Genomic DNA, 17,282 nt, shown 5'->3' on the forward strand with positions numbered 1-17,282 from the left:
GTAAAAAGACAAATGATAATTTTATTTGAACAAAAATGTGAGTAACGTTAGGTAATTTCTGCCACGACTTCTGTACTTTGCAAGTTCCGAGGCTTATGTGACATTAAATTGAATGTCGAAACCTTTGGAATTAAAGATTAATTTATAAATCTTTGCTTTTTATTCTTTGATGTATCGCCCCACAAGAATCAAAATCAACAACTAAATCATATATATATATATATATATATATATATATATATTTATTTATTTATTTGTATTTATTATTTATTTATATATATATATATTGAATATTTAAAATATTATAAGTGCATAAGATGTAATACGATAAATGCCTGTATATATCAGAAATATATTCTTTGACTCGCTTTGTATAAAACATGCTTTGCACTTACATCGTTAGATATCCTCTACAGCAGCTCCCACATAGTCATTACTCGAACCACCTCTGGAGCAACTGCCAGAAATCTCAAGTACTCGATACAAACTCACTACTTTAAAACCACTACATAACTTTGCCTTTTACATGACATATTGCAATTGTCCAAGTAAAGTCTTTACACAATACACAACACACGACTTATGTTAGAGACTTTTGTGAATTTAGAAATCGATAATAACAGATATGAGTTGGAAGTGATAAAGTACAACCTACAAAAGCACATATATAAATGGTACATTTTATAATGGCATATATATAAATAAAGGATACATTGACGCTGTAAATAAATTGTTTAACTATAAAATTGTTACAAGTCGTTCAATATACTATTGTCATATACATACATTGTCATTTCATAATATGTATATTGAACAACTTGTAACAGATAACACATAATGCTAATTTAGGTTTCCATATTTTAGATTTTAAATTATAACACACTGATAATGAGACAAACCTAATCTCGAAACGTTTGTAAAATTATTATTTAATAAATCAGTGCAAAAAAGAGTGTTGTTTGTTCATATTTCCAAATTAATATATATATATTTGACAATTGCATATATGATTATATATAAAGGATACATTGGAATCTGTGAATAAAGCATTTAATTATAAAATTGATTAGAATTAAAGAGAGAATTATCATAGGACTTCCGCACATATCTGTTCTAAAAACATATCCAATTGATGAGCATAACTATTAGAACAATGTGATGCATAAATTAATTAAATCTATTTGGGAATTTAATCAAAAACACGAATTAATTAGCGTGCATGCCTATTTTACAAAAACCTCCATTACACTTCAACTGTCACTGTCATTGACATAATGTCAGTGCTGTCACCATGAGCAAAGTGACCTGACGTCAAAAGCGCGAAATTCAAATTAAATTCAGGCTAACTAACAAAATTAATAACTAATTATGTATTCTTAACACCAAATTCCACAATATAATGCATAAATTAATCAAATTCAATTAGAAATTTAATTAAAACACAAATTAATTAGAGTGCACGAGTATTTCAAAAACCTCAGTTGAAATTGAACAAATACGAACATGATATATTTAGCACTAATGTGACTATTTCCTAATGTTCTTTGATTTTAAGAGAACTTATTTATTTATAAACGTTTTCACAAAAGTTTCAAATGTCTTATATTTAAATTATTCCAGGCATACTTCAATGTTGGCTCTTCTTATTTAATCATGTGCCCTTGCAAAATTCATGCAACTTCATGGCAGTGGCCATGACGTCTTCGTGATAATAGTGAATTATAAGTCAGAAAGATTAAATTTATTGTTTTTTGTTGAGTTTTTCCCTATAAAAATAAAAGTGAAAAAAAATCGTAACTTCTTTAATAATGTAAGCCTATAGAATAATGTGTTATTGTGTATTAAACTTCATGCAGCTCAAAATGATTGACATTCGATAAATATGTGTGTTACATTTTTGACGTAAGTGTTTTACAATTGCAATTTTATTAAAATTAATATTTCTTTCATTTTTCTGCTTTCATTGTAAATTATAATAACACATTTGTCCTGCTGTATGAGTATAATCTATTCTCAGAATGATAGCCAAAATGTTAATTAAAACGAATAATGAAATTTAATTTACAACAATTTTCTACAAATGCTTTCTTATTCTAATTCACATATTTTTGGTTTGATAAAAATATTAATTTTATCGATAGAGTATGATAATTAATAAAATATATTCTATGCAAGAAACAAAATTTAAATTTTTTTATATGATATCATTATTCTGTAAAGCAAATTTATTTTGTCTTCCATATGAATATCAATATAATTTTTTTTTTATCATTTGACGTTATAGTGATTACTTGTATATGATTGCTTTTAGGTACATTATTTGGCAATTATTGATTCATAATTATTTATAATCGCAAAGTTATAGATTATCAGTGTTTTCGTATAAATGCGAGATATCTTAATATATTCTAAATTTGAATTGTTTTTTAATACAATTTGTCGCATTTGATAGTGACAGTTTTATCTTAAAACACTATTCACATTATTATCTTTTTTGAAGTAATTTCTCATACTAAAAGTAAATTACTAGTATTTTATTATCAAATTATCAAATTATTTCCTTTTCTGTAATACACTTTGATATACCGTTTAAAAACTATCAATATTATTAAAGCCAATAATAATTGCATGCCTCCCCAAATATCTTGGCAGTTACACAACCGCATTTTGTAATTTGATTAATTATCACATTATACTCCAGTAAAATAATCAAAACAACCAGCTCAATCTGGTGTAATGTACTAATATATTGCACTAATATAAATAAATTTAACCATTTTACTGCATTTTTGTATAGTTTTTAGAAACTTTGCCACAATTATTTGTTATAAATTAATTACGTGGAGCATTTTCATTTTTCTTTGTCAAGACATGGTCTTAGCTTTCTCAATCAAGGATCGTGTTGTTGAACTTTAGTTTTCCATAATAATCCAAACATTCATCTTTCTCCCAATGAAAAATTTCAAGTGTTTTTCAATGCTTCGTTAGCTAGTCAGCCTCCATATCGGTTACTGCATTAGCCTTGCTGATCACCTCACCTGAATTTTATGTTGTCGATATTGGATCAATCGAACCTTTACCTTTTTTTCCATCTAGTAGTAACTAGATACTAGTTATTCAGGATCCACCTGTGCTATTTTTCCTGAACTTTTTCGTATACAGCTTTGAATACTGCTTTTTGATCTATTTATTTGAGATTGAGAACTGTCCTGGGTTTGTTCTCAAGTTGTAGTGACAACGGTTTTTACTTGGACATATAGGTATAAATATTTCCTGGTGAAAATAGCCCTTGCCTGCATTGACCAATAATCGTCCTATTACAGATATTGTAATAATAATTCCACACAGATATGGGACAACTGTTTGGGTTGCAATCTGTAGAGTCGACTAGTACTAAGTCAAATCCACACAACGGCTTTTAGAACTCTTGAGATCTGATCGCTGTTCAAAATATTAGTGAGGTGCATGGCATCGTGTCTTAAGGCAAATTGCTGGAACTTCCCGTACCGTAATTAAAAATCTTGGTACGGAATCCAAAAAAAATTACACAAAATGTGTACACATTATTAAAATCTCTATAAAATACCTGATAATTTGATGTACATATATTCAATAAACATTTTTGACCGCCCAATTACATTTTTTAACTTATTTTTTTGAGAGTCCATACCCGTTGGACCTGCCTTCCCAAAAATTTAATCAGTTCTTCAGCTTGTCAATACAAGTAAAATGTTTTTTTGAATTATTAAAATCGGATGCTCTATTCTCTTAAAAACTGAGTTACCGTTTTTGGCACTTCTTGCCCCGTATCTTCCGAACGGCTAGACCTGCTTTCGCCAAAAACTAATCAGCACGTCTCCTTAGCAATACGAATCGAATGTGTTTTGAATTATTCAAATCGCTTGATCAGTGTTCCCGAAATCGCCGAAGAAAATTCATATCCGTACATACACACACATCATTTTATTCTAAGGTATGCCGAAATATTTAGGAACCTTTGAAACGTAAAGATATATAAAAATGTTCATTTTCGATTTATTTGCTATTACTATAACTTACCATACGGGAAGTTAAAAAATTAGTTATTTTGCATAAAGGTATTTTGAACAGCTTCATTTGAGATATGAAGGAATCGCTTTTGAGATATATAGGGCACAATACCAGCGTTCTGCTTTTGATATATTACAGATCTGTTTACAATTGCATTTTATTAACATTTTGGTAATTTACTGTGAAAAAATAAAGTCAAAATATTTATTAAATGGAAGTTTTATGTATGTAAAATATCATCTGTTTGATATAAATATGATAAATTATCCATGCGAAACGTTGATTGGAGTGGGATATAAAATGAAAATAATATATGTGACTAGCAAAGGCAAAAAATGCTTTACGAAAAATTTCAATTTGAACGGAATAGAATTTTGAATTTGTTTGAATTTTTTAATTATAATTATTATAATTTTGAATTATACGTTATAATTTCAACTTGTTGTGATAATATAAAGTTAGATATGCATCATTGACCTTCTTACTAAAATTGATATTTCGTTTTCAAGTTGACAAACGCTTTCGTTCAATGAGCCGTTGGATATCATTATATGATCAATACATGTAAAATAAATAGTATCCGATCGTTGAATATTTAATAAACGTTGCTTAGGGAATATGTAAAAGAATGCTATTATGTTCGGGTGTAAATCTAAAAAAACATGTTTGCTCAATACTTGCAGTAGATGTATTTATTAGATCTATTGCAAATTCAGGAACAATATTGAATTTTTTTTTTAAATTCTATTAATTGTACTTTATATTGATATTATATTTATGAACAATATAAGATATGCAGTTAATAATATATGTTATATATATTTAATTTTTCTCATTGCAAAATTCTAAGAACAAGAGAACTGATAGTCACAATGTGCTTGTGGTTTGCTCTACTGTTGATATTATATAACTTTCAAATTGATTTTCAATTGTGTTATTGATTATAGAGATAAATATTATGAGTGTGGCAATATTATGAAATTGGCATATGAAGAATCAATGATCTATGATTATCGATTGAATTTTATATAATTCACATTTTATATTCACGTCTATTTTTGCGAACTGATTAATTCTATAAATTCAGAAGGTTTTAATTAGATTCCCATATTGAACACCTTGATCTAACAACGTTTTTGCTTGAAAATATAGATGAAAATATGTTTTGCAATTAAAAATAACCGACATTGCAGCATTAATAAAAAGTCATATGCATTAGAATTTAAAAAAATAATAAATATATCAAATAGAGATAGGACAACCTTGTCTTGTTCTTGGGTTATCATATGTAAAGCTACGTTATTAAGAAGTTGTAATATTAGCTTATAGGGCTTTGCATATCGAAAATAATTCAGTTTTTAATTTTAATTCTGACTACAGTTCTAAAGCTCACTTTATATACTTTGAATATATAATTTTAACTTTGCAATTCAGTTTATATAATTCTTACAAATATTAAATTTGTTACAGTATTTTTAATAATCTATTTGAAATCATTTAATATTCCTCGAACATATCGTTACGGTACGGAAAATTCCAGCAATTTTTACTATTAATCCTCGAGCAAAACCGTTACAACTTGATGCACTTACATTTTACACATTAAAATTTCTGAATTGATATAATGAAAAACTGGTTCTAATACCCGGCTATTTCAACAGCATATTTTAGATATTATCTATATAACAATAACAAAATCCTATATTTTTTCTAAGCTTTTATTAAGACAAAGATTTTCGCATTCGAAAATATCTATCAACTGTTCTAGATACGAAGTTTAGAACGCTATTCTGTAGATGATTTCTCACTTCGAGTAATATTGCTAGCAATCGTAGTATAAGATACATTATATGTATTTTAAATATCTCTTATTGCAACAACTATGCAATTAAACAATATAAGTGTGGAAAGTGACATAAATTGTTTGTTATTTTATGCTTGAAGAATTATATTCTATACAATAACACACGAAGTACACGCACTCATGATTTTTCAGAAACTTCAAAACTGTACCACTTTCTCTGCTCGGCTGATCTCAGTTTCTTAATCTTGCAGAAATATTATAATGTTATCTGTATCTCATGAATTTGGTATGTTTAAAAATTTAAAATTACTGATGGGTTTTGATGTTATTTGTTCATACAGTATGAATTATTAAAATATATCTGGCTTGTGTATCGGTTCATTTTAGAAAGTGTAGTTTTCTTTATGATGCAGTTTGAGAGTCGTACTTGTGATAGCAGGATTGTTTTGATAGTAATAAAAGCACAGAAGTTGTTATTTTCAAGCTTTCTATTTTATTGTCTTTTTTTATTTGCTTCTAAAGTCTTAGGAATATAATTTTACTCTCCCGATCCGCAAATCCTATGATAAGCAAAACCGATGGCTTAAAAACTCGATGGTACATCTTCCACAATGAAATTGACATGACTTTGAAAAACTGGTCTCATTGGACCTGACCTTTTCTCTTATGCCGGTTAATAATTTTTTCTTCTGGTTTTTGGTTTTTGTACCATTTTTACATTTCCGCATTTAAAAGCTCACCAGGGCTCGCCCGTAAGTAAACGGTTGAGAGCGACGGGACTTGTTTCAGAGGTCCCGGGTTCGATACCCTCTTCGAGCAGCCTTCGAGCAGTGACAACGATTTTCACTTGGAAATATAGATAGCAATATGTTTCCAAGTGAAAATAGCCCTCACCCGGCATTGGTGCACCAATAAAAATACTCGCCCTATTACAGAAATTGTAATAATAATATATCATATAGAGATGTGATAACTGATTTGGTTGCTATCTGTCAAACAGACTAGTATTAAGTCAAAATCAGCACAACAGCTTATAGAACTATTAGGTTCTGATTGCTGTTCAAATAATAATAAAAAAAAATCACCAACTAAAAACTGTTACTGTTGCATAATTAGACTTTATCAAAGCATTCGAGGTTGGTTGAACAAATGAAAATCTCATGTGGAAAAGGCACATAATTCTTTTCCAAATAAGCTATTACTACTTTTAATAAATTAGGAAATTTTAGTTTTACACCATCATGCACAATCTATACCTCAGTAATTTTCATAGCATTTAACACAATGGCTAATGAAGCAGTCAAAGCCATGACATACTTTTATTAGAAATTTATACTTATTTTCATAATATATATATATATATATATATATATATATATATATATATACAATACTTGTAGTTGATTTAATTTATATTATTGCGCATGCATTTTGTAGTTACATTAACACTTAATTTAATTAACAATTATTCATTAAATGCTAAATTTTGCTCTTATAGTCCAGTCATTATAGTATAAGTTCACCTCGAATTTGAGATACCCAGCTGTAAGTCTGTAAATACTTGTAAATGTATTGACACCCTAAATTTGTCTCAAAACCTACATATGGTAGGGTGTCAATACCATATGTAGGTTTTGAGACAACTTTAGGGTGTCAATATACAAGTATTTACAGGCTTACAGCTGGGTATCTCGAATTCCGAGATTCTTACCTAATTTAAGCTTAAATGACTGGACTATTAATATTTGCTTCAATTAATATATTGATATTTAAAAAAAGTTCTATCACAAATTTATTATATATTCTTTTATAATTATACACATGTTTTTTTTTCAAATATACCGGTTAAAAAAATATTTTTTTTTTTTATAATTCCTTATTCAGAACAAGTTAGTTTCGTAATTGTTGCGATAAGTCGTTGAAGCCATTCAAATAGTTATATTATTCTTACCTAATGTTTTACCACAAAATCCGCAATTATTTATCTGTTATTATTATTTTGCTTTCAAACATTTTCTGTTTTCAAAAGTTTTCTTTATAATCACTATTGGTGTCGTTTTAAAGTTTTGTGCTATTTTTATCTAAATTTTAATTTATTTGTTCTTCTAATACTTGCTTTTAAAACGGAAAGTTATAGCAATTTGTCTTAAGAAGGCACAATGCCATACAAATTTCAATAATTACGAATGCAAATATTATAATGCAGATAACAATGAGTTGTTGAATGGAAACAATAATAAACGCAATATTCAAACATTGAATGTGAATCACAATTACTAGGAATCGACTTGTAATTGTTGATCTAACTTGCATTTCGTTTTTGAGGTTTGTTCAGTGATCAATCCATTTTCATCTAATTTTAATAATCATTTAATTAACATAATCCAAATAAAGTTTTTTTTTGCATATTAATATTATATATTTTTGTACTTATATATTTATTAAATATTAAAATAAAAATATATCCCTGTTCTAAATAGGCACTCAAAACAACAATTCATTTTCAACGATATATCATCTTCAGCCCCTCGACGTCCGACACCATGAACTATGACCCTGCATATTGAGACCTGGCCAGTACTGATATAATGTCTGATAATAACGTTGTTACCATCACGACTGGATTTCATCAACTATGCATTACCAGTAAGTATAATTCTTCTTTGTCTAATTAATACAATAAGGGCAATGGGACATAGAGCATTAATAAATAGTTAAACAAAATCTTATGTTATTAATAAAACTAATTTATCGAAACGATTTGATCTCTATAATCAGATGTCCATCACATCAAACTTCTTCTACCAATGATTTCCAATCAGACATAACTCAAAGCCCTTTGGGCTTGGGTACTCTATTATTAATGTGTAGCATAGTGTTATAGATGCCCAAGATAACAAGCATGGTATATAAGACCTTATACTACGTTATTTCATCAGATTATACATATTAACTATTTGCTAAATAATAATAGAAAATGTTTTTGACTCATAAAAATGTGACTCACGTGAGATTCTGCGTCAATTCATAAATATGTTTGTTATTTTGCAATATTGTTGATAGATTTATAAACAATATCTTGTTTGTTTGTTATTGGATTGATTAATGATAGATAATATAATAACAAGCTAAAATAATTTAAATATGTTGTTTCTATGCATTGCATGCCATACATACGATTTTTATTAGTAATAATAAAATAATAGAATAGATGTGACGACTATCATTCACGATTTTATTCTAAAATAACAGAAATAGATTTAATGCCATTAATAAGAGATAGGACAACCCTATTGTCTTTTTAAAATGGGTTGTCATATATAATAATAAGTCGTCACATTAGCTTATAGGGCTCTTTAAGTTTTGATTGCTGTTAATAATTTAACAAAAAAGATTACATTTGTTACGAATTTCATACAGGATTGTTAACTTAAACATTGATTGACAAAATATTTTATACTTTGTTTAGCTTGTTAAACTATAATTTTTTTTTTGAAACATATATTTGTTGCCTTTATTATTAATCCTCGAGCAAAACCGTTACAACTCGATGCACGTTCATTGTACATATTAAAATTTCCGAATTGATATTTTGAAAAACTGGTCCCAATCCCCGGCTATTTCAACAGCATATTTTGGATATCTATTATATAAAAATAAGTCGGGTTTTCCTTCCTGACGAAATAACTCCAGAACGCACGAACCGATTTCGACGATTTTGCATTCGTTGGAAAGGTCTCGGACTCCTTGCATTTTGGTTTATAGCAAAGAAAATTGAAGAAAGATTTCAACAGAAAAGCGGAAAACACCTTTTCTTTTTTCACATACAGCGTCTTCTCTGATACTTCGCATGTACTACAAAATAATATTTTTTGTTTGACTGCTACCCATTATATAACAATAACAAAATCCTATATTTCTTCTATGCTTTTATTAAGACAAAGATTTTTGCATTCGAAAATTGTCAATTTTTAAATATTGTATATACATTTATAAACAAGATCTTGTTTGTTTGTTCAGTTATTGAATTGATAAATGATAGATAATATAATAACATGCTAAAATAATTCAAATTTTTTCTATGCATTTGATTAGCAATAATAAAATAATAGAATAGATTTGACGACTAACATATACAATTATATTCTAAGATAACAGAAATAGCTTTAATGCTATTAATACCATTGTACATCTTTTGGCTTTTATACGAGGTTCTTTAAAAAATTATTTACATTGCGATGCTTCTTAGGAAAACATTAGATCGTGTACTCCATGAAATATTTCATAATATTTTTGAAACACTGTTAAAATAAATTACTTCAAATTATTATAATTTTTCCGAATTTTATTATTCCAGTCGAATGTGCTCATATCCGTACGGGTAGTTTTTTAAAACCAAACCCGTACGTGGAGGTTACAGTTGACGATCACAAGCATTCCCGCAAAACAGAAGTTGTTAAGAACACTTATCAGCCGAAATGGAACGAAGAATTCACTGTTTTGGTCACGCCCACTTCTTATCTGCACTTCCGTCTACTGGATCACAACAGCTTCCGGAAAGACGCGGTCATCGGAGAAAAACGGCTCAACTTGTATCAGATTTTGACCCATTATCATGGAAGATGTGACAATTTGGAAGTTACTTTGGGTAAGGAATAGTAAATTGACGTGATTTTTCTTAGGATCAACCTAGGAAATAATTTGCAACTGCTATTGTGCACACTTCCAATAATCCAATCCAGTATCATAATTTTAATTGATTACAATTTTGTAATCTCCAAATAATGGGCTGGTGTTTTACTAAATAAAATTACTAATCTATAAAACCCAAATTTCTTGTGCAATTTTTGGCGCATTTTGAAATTCTGAATTCGATTCAATAATTAAAATCAAACAAATTCATGAATGAATTATTAATACCATTATGAGCCAGATAGATTTATTGTTTTCGAAAGATAACGACTTTTCCGAACTCAAGTACATAGATTTTTAAATGCTCACACCATTGATAAGAGAGATAACACAGTGCATTACACATTAAAATTTATATATGATATGATTACATTTAAATAATTTAACTATAACAAATTATGAATTTTGATGAAGTCTACAAAACTCATTTAGTTTTGTTTTCTAACCCTGATATGGTTAATTTTCTTTTGAAATATCATTACTAGCTAATGTGAAATTTTGAGTAAAATTGAATCTTAATTACTATTTTTCGAGTTTTAAAGCAGCCTTCCGTTTTCTACATTAATTTCCATCAATGAGATTAAACGAAATATTTTTTTAGACTACATTTTTTATATATAGTGCATATTTAATTCAAATACTTGACCTCACTATTTCACAATGTATAATAAAGTGTACTATGCGATTTTAAGGTACATCATGTAGTGTGCAATTTATTTTAATGTTTTTATTACATATAAGTTTGTTAAACATAAATTTTTATTCTTTCATTATAAAAAAATATTTATTTTTACAGATTTATTATCCGATTCTAAAAGTATAAGCCCTCATAACAAAGTTGGAGAGTTGGTTACATTATTCGATGGACTAAGAGTTGACTTGAGCACAATAGTGGTACCTGAATCTATACGTAATGCTACAGTCACAAATTCAAACAGGTAAAATTATTTATAAAAACTAGAGTTCCATAACATTTGATTTTGATTTTGATTTTTTTATTTAGAGTATACTCCAAATTAAAACAGATATGCTGGCATGAACTAATAATTGATATTTTATTTAGCTTTTTTTAATGATTTTTTTTAATATACTCTTGTACGAGATTCAACATCAAATAGGAGTGTTTTGAATGAAGGCGTCCATGCAAGAATGCGATTAAGAGGTTCAGAGAATCCAATTGCAGTTCCTTCGCATAACCAATTGTCTCAAGCTTTATCTCATAGAGGTAGCATTTCGGGCATGCTTCAAGCACAGGTATTTATTTAGTTTAATGTCTAAAATAGCTAATTTTGATGTTAAAACATATGTATAAAATCTTATTGTTTGAAATTTTGATTTCATAAATCAAATAAAAACAGACATATGATCATTAGCCATTATTTTGGATCTAAAAGTATAAATTAAGTGTGTGAACATTGTGAGGCAAAATATAATATAATTTTTGTTACAGCCGGTTGCGATGCCTATGCCTATGCCCATGCCGACAACATCTTCTCGTTCTTCCGTGCATTTGCAGCAAGTTCCAGGTCCTCCTTTGGGTTATCCTCCACTTGTTGGTCCTAATGTAACACCCTTAACAAATGGAGCCTCAGAGCCGCCTGTGACAAATGGAAATGGAGCATTAAATGCCGTCAGTACCAGCACTGCTGCAGGAACCGCCAATGGAACCCCAGGTGTGAATCCTACTTCAGCTAGCAATGGTGTTGAAGAAACAATGCCTTCAGGATGGGAAATGAGATATGATGTTTATGGAAGAAGGTTTGTAAAAATTTTGTTTGCATATAGTTTTAAATTATGCCATTTTGGAAATTTGGTGTTGCCTCTAAAAATGATATTTTACTTCAAACAAAAATAATTTCTAGATATTATGTTGATCACAACACTCGTTCAACGAGTTGGGAGCGCCCTCAGCCTCTTCCTGCTGGATGGGAGATCCGCCGAGACCCCCGAGGGAGAGTATACTATGTTGATCACAATACACGATCCACCACATGGCAAAGGCCTAGTCCGGAACGATTACAACATTATCAACAATGGCAAGGAGAACGCGCACATGTGGCACAACAGGCGAATCAAAGGTTTCTCTATCCTGCACAAGCGCAGGTAAGAACACAATCTTGTTCATAAAAGATGAAGATTTATAGAAAAGTGATGCTACTTAAAAAAAAAAAATCTTTATGTACCAAGTGATAGGCTTGTGTGAATTTGTTTGGTCTATATTTACAATGTAGTTAGTTTCTCCATTTTAAAAGTATATTTTTATTATAGGCATCCGGCGCTCCCGGTGTATCTGGTGCTGCTGCTGGATCATCTGGCTCACCTCCCTTAATAACCGCGCCTTCTGTTTCAATGCCTACCACAGCAGCAATGGCAATGGCTGGAACTGTGCCAGACGATTCTGATACTCTAGGGCCTCTGCCTGCAGGATGGGAGAAACGTGTCCAGCCAGAAGGACGTGTATATTTTGTTAATCATAAAAACAGAACTACGCAATGGGAAGATCCTAGAACACAAGGCTAGTATTTATTTTTTTGAGTATAATAATTAATAGCTTGAAAACTTCTTCCAACGTATAAGCATCTGATATAAACTGCATTTTTCTGAATAAAATAGTGAATTGACAAAAACTTCAATCTAAAATTCAATTAAAGAATGAAGATAATTATGTGAATATGGTTCTTTTATAATTATCATAAATTTTAATTAAATGATATTCATTGTGAATAGGTCAAGAATCGAGTGCTCCAGATGACCCTCCATTGCCTCCTGGATGGGAGATTAGACATACAGAAGATGGCGTTCAATACTTTGTTGATCACAACACTAGGACTACTACATTCCAGGATCCAAGGCCAGGTAGTTAAACTATATATTTTTGAGGAAACTTTTATAATTGAAATTCGCTGTTCACTTTTTTTAATTATATCGGTTCGCATATAAAGTTTTCTATCAATTGCTGTATTACTATTTTTTTTTAATTTTCTTATATGATTTTGCAATCTGTTTTTTTTGTTGTTAATGTTTTCAGTTTGTGAAAATATGTTTGACAACAGTTTTAATTAAAGCTATGTAGGATTTTGCTATAGATTTACAAATTCATAATTCAATTTTTAACTTTCCGAAAGAAAAGTTTCATATATAATAGTATAAGTATAATTTGTTTTAATTAGTCAAACTTTCCGTTTTATTTCAGGTGCTCCAAAAGGACCGAAAGGTGTTTACGGTGTTCCACGGGCGTATGAGCGTTCATTCCGCTGGAAATTATCCCAGTTTCGCTTTTTATGTCAAAGTAATGCTTTGCCATCTCATATAAAAATAACTTTAACTCGACAAACTCTTTTCGAAGATTCTTATCACCAAATAATGCGGCTGCCTGCGTATGAACTTCGTCGGCGATTGTATATAATATTCCGCGGTGAAGAAGGTTTAGACTATGGTGGCGTATCTAGAGAATGGTTTTTCTTACTTTCCCATGAAGTACTGAATCCTATGTACTGTTTGTTCGAATATGCGAATAAAAATAATTATAGTTTACAAATCAACCCGGCAAGTTACGTAAACCCGGACCATTTATTATATTTCAAATTTATCGGTCGATTTATCGCGATGGCCCTATATCATGGAAGATTTATCTATTCGGGATTCACAATGCCTTTTTATAAACGAATGCTTAATAAAAAATTGACCATGAAAGATATAGAATCTATTGATCCAGAGTTTTACAATTCTCTCATCTGGATAAAAGATAATAATATTGACGAATGCGCATTAGAGTTATTCTTCGGGGTAGATTTTGAAGTCTTGGGACAAGTTATACATCATGAACTAAAAGATAGTGGTGATAAAATTAGAGTTACTGAAGAAAATAAAGAAGAATATATAAGGCTTATGACTGAATGGAGAATGACCAGAGGTAATTACACATTAAATAATTAATTGCATTATACATATTAAATTGTAAAGTAAGTTATACTTATTTTTATTGATTTAAGTGAAAGAATTTTTCAGTATATCTTATGTTTTTTATTCTCTATTTTCTAGGTATAGAAGATCAAACCAAGGCTTTCCTGGATGGATTTAGTGAAGTGGTACCATTAGAATGGCTCAAATACTTTGATGAGCGTGAACTTGAACTGATGCTCTGTGGAATGCAGGAAATAGATGTTGACGATTGGCAAAGAAATACTATTTACCGTCATTATACAAGAAACAGTAAACAAATTGTATGGTTTTGGCAGGTAGGTGTATTATAAAGACTAAATAGATTTATTATTTAATATAGCTTATTGTTGATGATAAAACTGAAACACACTGAATTAGAATGTAATAATATTAATAGCTTATTGTTTGTTTTTAGTTCGTACGTCAAACAGATAACGAAAAACGGGCACGTTTGCTCCAATTTGTTACTGGAACCTGTCGGGTTCCAGTAGGAGGTTTCGCCGAATTAATGGGTTCCAACGGACCGCAACGATTTTGTATAGAAAAAGTGGGCAAAGACACCTGGTTACCGAGGTCTCACACCTGTTTCAATAGATTAGATCTACCCCCCTACAAAAGTTATGACCAGATGGTCGAAAAACTAAATTATGCTATTGAAGAAACAGAAGGCTTTGGTCAAGAATAAATACGAGAGAGGTTAGAGCTTAGTTTTTAAATAATAGCTATGTTTTAGTATTTAACTATGCTATGAGCAGGGTCAATCAAATACAAATAGATTGTTTTTGTAAATCGTTGCATGAAATTCTCAAGGAAAAATACTTCAGATTTATTCAAGCATATTGAATCTTTAAAAGTTTGATCTTTAACAAATTTTATCACCGTTTTTTTGATATCAGAACTTTATAAGCTATAAATAGCAATTTGTATTCTATTTTCATCCGATTATTTATTCATTTCCATAACAATAAATATTATTTGTTCTCGAGATTTAAATGTAAAATTATTGAATAACATTTGAATTTACTAATAAAACTCGTATTCATTGTATAGTTAATATATTATCAAACCTATCACAAATATGTAATATAAAAGATATTGTGAATTGTATGTATAGTTTTTAGTATATAGCCTTAATCATGGACTATAATATAAATATAATATTAAGTGTTAAATTTATAAATATAGGCGTATTTTGAAGCTTGGATGAATAACAAGACCAATAATATAAGAATGTTTTCATGTTGGCTGAGATATGGTTATAAATTATAACCTTTTATCCTTTGTGATAATTCATTTTAATTAATTTAATATAGCAAGTTTCTTTAGATAGGCGATTTCAATTAAAAGTAATAGTTTTTGCACATAATAAATGAGTTGCACAAACATTGATTTTAAATTTTACAAAAAATGTTAAGAAATTTAATAGGATATCATGTTGCAAATATATTGCACAAAATTTGTTATTATTTATTTATCCAGTTATTATAAGATATAGAATATTATGACCATGATAAATGGTATATTTTAATGCGATTTTTAAACGTATTTACTTGTTTTTGTGAATAGACTATATATGCATATATAAATAAATATTATAAAATGCATCAACGTAAACGTTTTAGGGGTAACAAAACAACTTAGACGTATTTATACTTTCACAAAATGTTTCTTTTTTAAACATTTTCAACATTCTGACCCAAATTTCGTGTTTGTAGTTTTCAAATCAACTTTCCAATTTCATGAACTTTGTACCTTTGTAAAGAAAGCAAACTCTTCTCGAAAAGAAAATCCCAAATTAAACTCAGCATTGCTATTCACAATTATTGATTCAAAATATGGAATGGGCTGCTTTCTGACATCTTTTTATGAATTTTGATGAATTTATTAGATAGTTCTCAAAATAAATTATGATTGTAAATCGCTCCACTTTTCATTGGAATTTGAAGACTATTTCATATATACATAACTTCTTCTTTACATTATCTTGTGTTAGGTTTTAACAAAAATGCGTTAGTTAAATTAATATTGTATTTTCACTTGAGATGCTTTTTTCTTGCAATTGAATGCTAAAACAAGAAGCTTCAAGAAACTTCTTATTCCATACCCAAATATAACATATATATTCACTTTATACATATATCAATATTATATATATCACTTTTGAACATTATGCGTTTCATTGAAGGATATAAAGCAAGTTCCTCCTTCAGAACAATAAAATTATTGAAATAATCATGGGTCGGCATGTTTGCAGCAATTGATCGTCATTGAATTAATTCTATAAATTAATTTGATAAATTTTGACTGATATATTATGTGTGCATATATATGAATATTCGCAGTTACGTATAATGCTATAATTGAAAAGTTTACATCTTCAATTATACAGATCGCAAATGTTTTCAGTACACAACGACATAGAAATCTTAAAATATATTACAATAAACAATGATAATAATTGATTATCTTGGAAAGAATAGCAACTGACGTGTCAAGAAAAATGTATAAAATTATTTTCATAGCGGATGAGATTATTTAGTTGAAAATCTAGATTGTGAAAATGCAATATACAAATACGAATAGTATTCCATTTACCAAAAATTGACGAAATATGGATTGTAAATTTAAAAAATGTATATAATTTTTAATATAAATTATGAATATTACTTGATTTTTTTTTTCATTTCTTAATGAGGAAAATTACTGGTTTTACTAAATAATAGGAATTATATTCTTTTTATACAGCCTTTGCGCAAATACTTTCGAATATATAATGAGTACAATAATAACAAAT

General features: G+C 29.0%; 3 protein-coding genes across 3 annotated transcripts; all 3 read left to right on the forward strand.

The window, feature by feature from the left end:
- The first annotated feature begins 1,695 nt into the window (after positions 1–1,695).
- Positions 1,696–11,590, forward strand: LOC113373753 (E3 ubiquitin-protein ligase Su(dx)-like). Its single transcript, XM_026614027.1, has 5 exons — positions 1,696–1,902; positions 8,379–8,500; positions 10,212–10,502; positions 11,343–11,484; positions 11,572–11,590. The coding sequence occupies exons 2-5, from the start codon at positions 8,443–8,445 to the stop codon at positions 11,588–11,590; spliced, it is 510 nt and encodes a 169-aa protein (XP_026469812.1). The 5' UTR covers positions 1,696–1,902; positions 8,379–8,442.
- Positions 11,591–11,632: 42 nt separating this feature from the next.
- Positions 11,633–12,253, forward strand: LOC113373754 (the record flags this gene model as incomplete). The annotated part of the gene is made up of 3 exons (XM_026614028.1): positions 11,633–11,800; positions 11,997–12,176; positions 12,242–12,253. Coding segments are annotated over 3 exons (360 nt in total), but the record flags the coding sequence as incomplete, so codon positions are not given.
- Positions 12,097–15,381, forward strand: LOC113372665 (E3 ubiquitin-protein ligase Su(dx)-like). The gene is made up of 7 exons (XM_026613016.1): positions 12,097–12,304; positions 12,409–12,649; positions 12,815–13,061; positions 13,274–13,402; positions 13,740–14,459; positions 14,588–14,784; positions 14,904–15,381. Exons 1-7 carry the CDS (start codon positions 12,261–12,263, stop codon positions 15,171–15,173), a joined length of 1,848 nt encoding a protein of 615 aa, XP_026468801.1. The 5' UTR covers positions 12,097–12,260; the 3' UTR covers positions 15,174–15,381.
- The last annotated feature ends 1,901 nt before the right edge of the window (positions 15,382–17,282 follow it).

This window comes from Ctenocephalides felis, unplaced genomic scaffold (genome assembly GCF_003426905.1).
Source record: "Ctenocephalides felis isolate EL2017-DRISC unplaced genomic scaffold, ASM342690v1 CF-g0.4_SCAFFOLD_01604, whole genome shotgun sequence".
Lineage (NCBI taxonomy): Eukaryota > Metazoa > Arthropoda > Insecta > Siphonaptera > Pulicidae > Ctenocephalides > Ctenocephalides felis.

What these genes read in the sequence shown, in the direction of transcription:
- LOC113372665 (XM_026613016.1), top strand. Translation starts at nt 12,261, where the DNA reads ATGCCTTCAGGATGGGAAATGAGATATGATGTTTATGGAAGAAG. An exon ending in GGAAGATCCTAGAACACAAG is followed by an intron (nt 13,062 to 13,273) that starts GCTAGTATTTAT and finishes CATTGTGAATAG; the next exon opens with GTCAAGAATCGAGTGCTCCA. An exon ending in AAATTGTATGGTTTTGGCAG is followed by an intron (nt 14,785 to 14,903) that starts GTAGGTGTATTA and finishes GTTTGTTTTTAG; the next exon opens with TTCGTACGTCAAACAGATAA.
- LOC113373753 (XM_026614027.1), top strand. Translation starts at nt 8,443, where the DNA reads ATGTCTGATAATAACGTTGTTACCATCACGACTGGATTTCATCAACTA. An exon ending in TCATCAACTATGCATTACCA is followed by an intron (nt 8,501 to 10,211) that starts GTAAGTATAATT and finishes TTATTATTCCAG; the next exon opens with TCGAATGTGCTCATATCCGT. An exon ending in CAATTTGGAAGTTACTTTGG is followed by an intron (nt 10,503 to 11,342) that starts GTAAGGAATAGT and finishes TTATTTTTACAG; the next exon opens with ATTTATTATCCGATTCTAAA.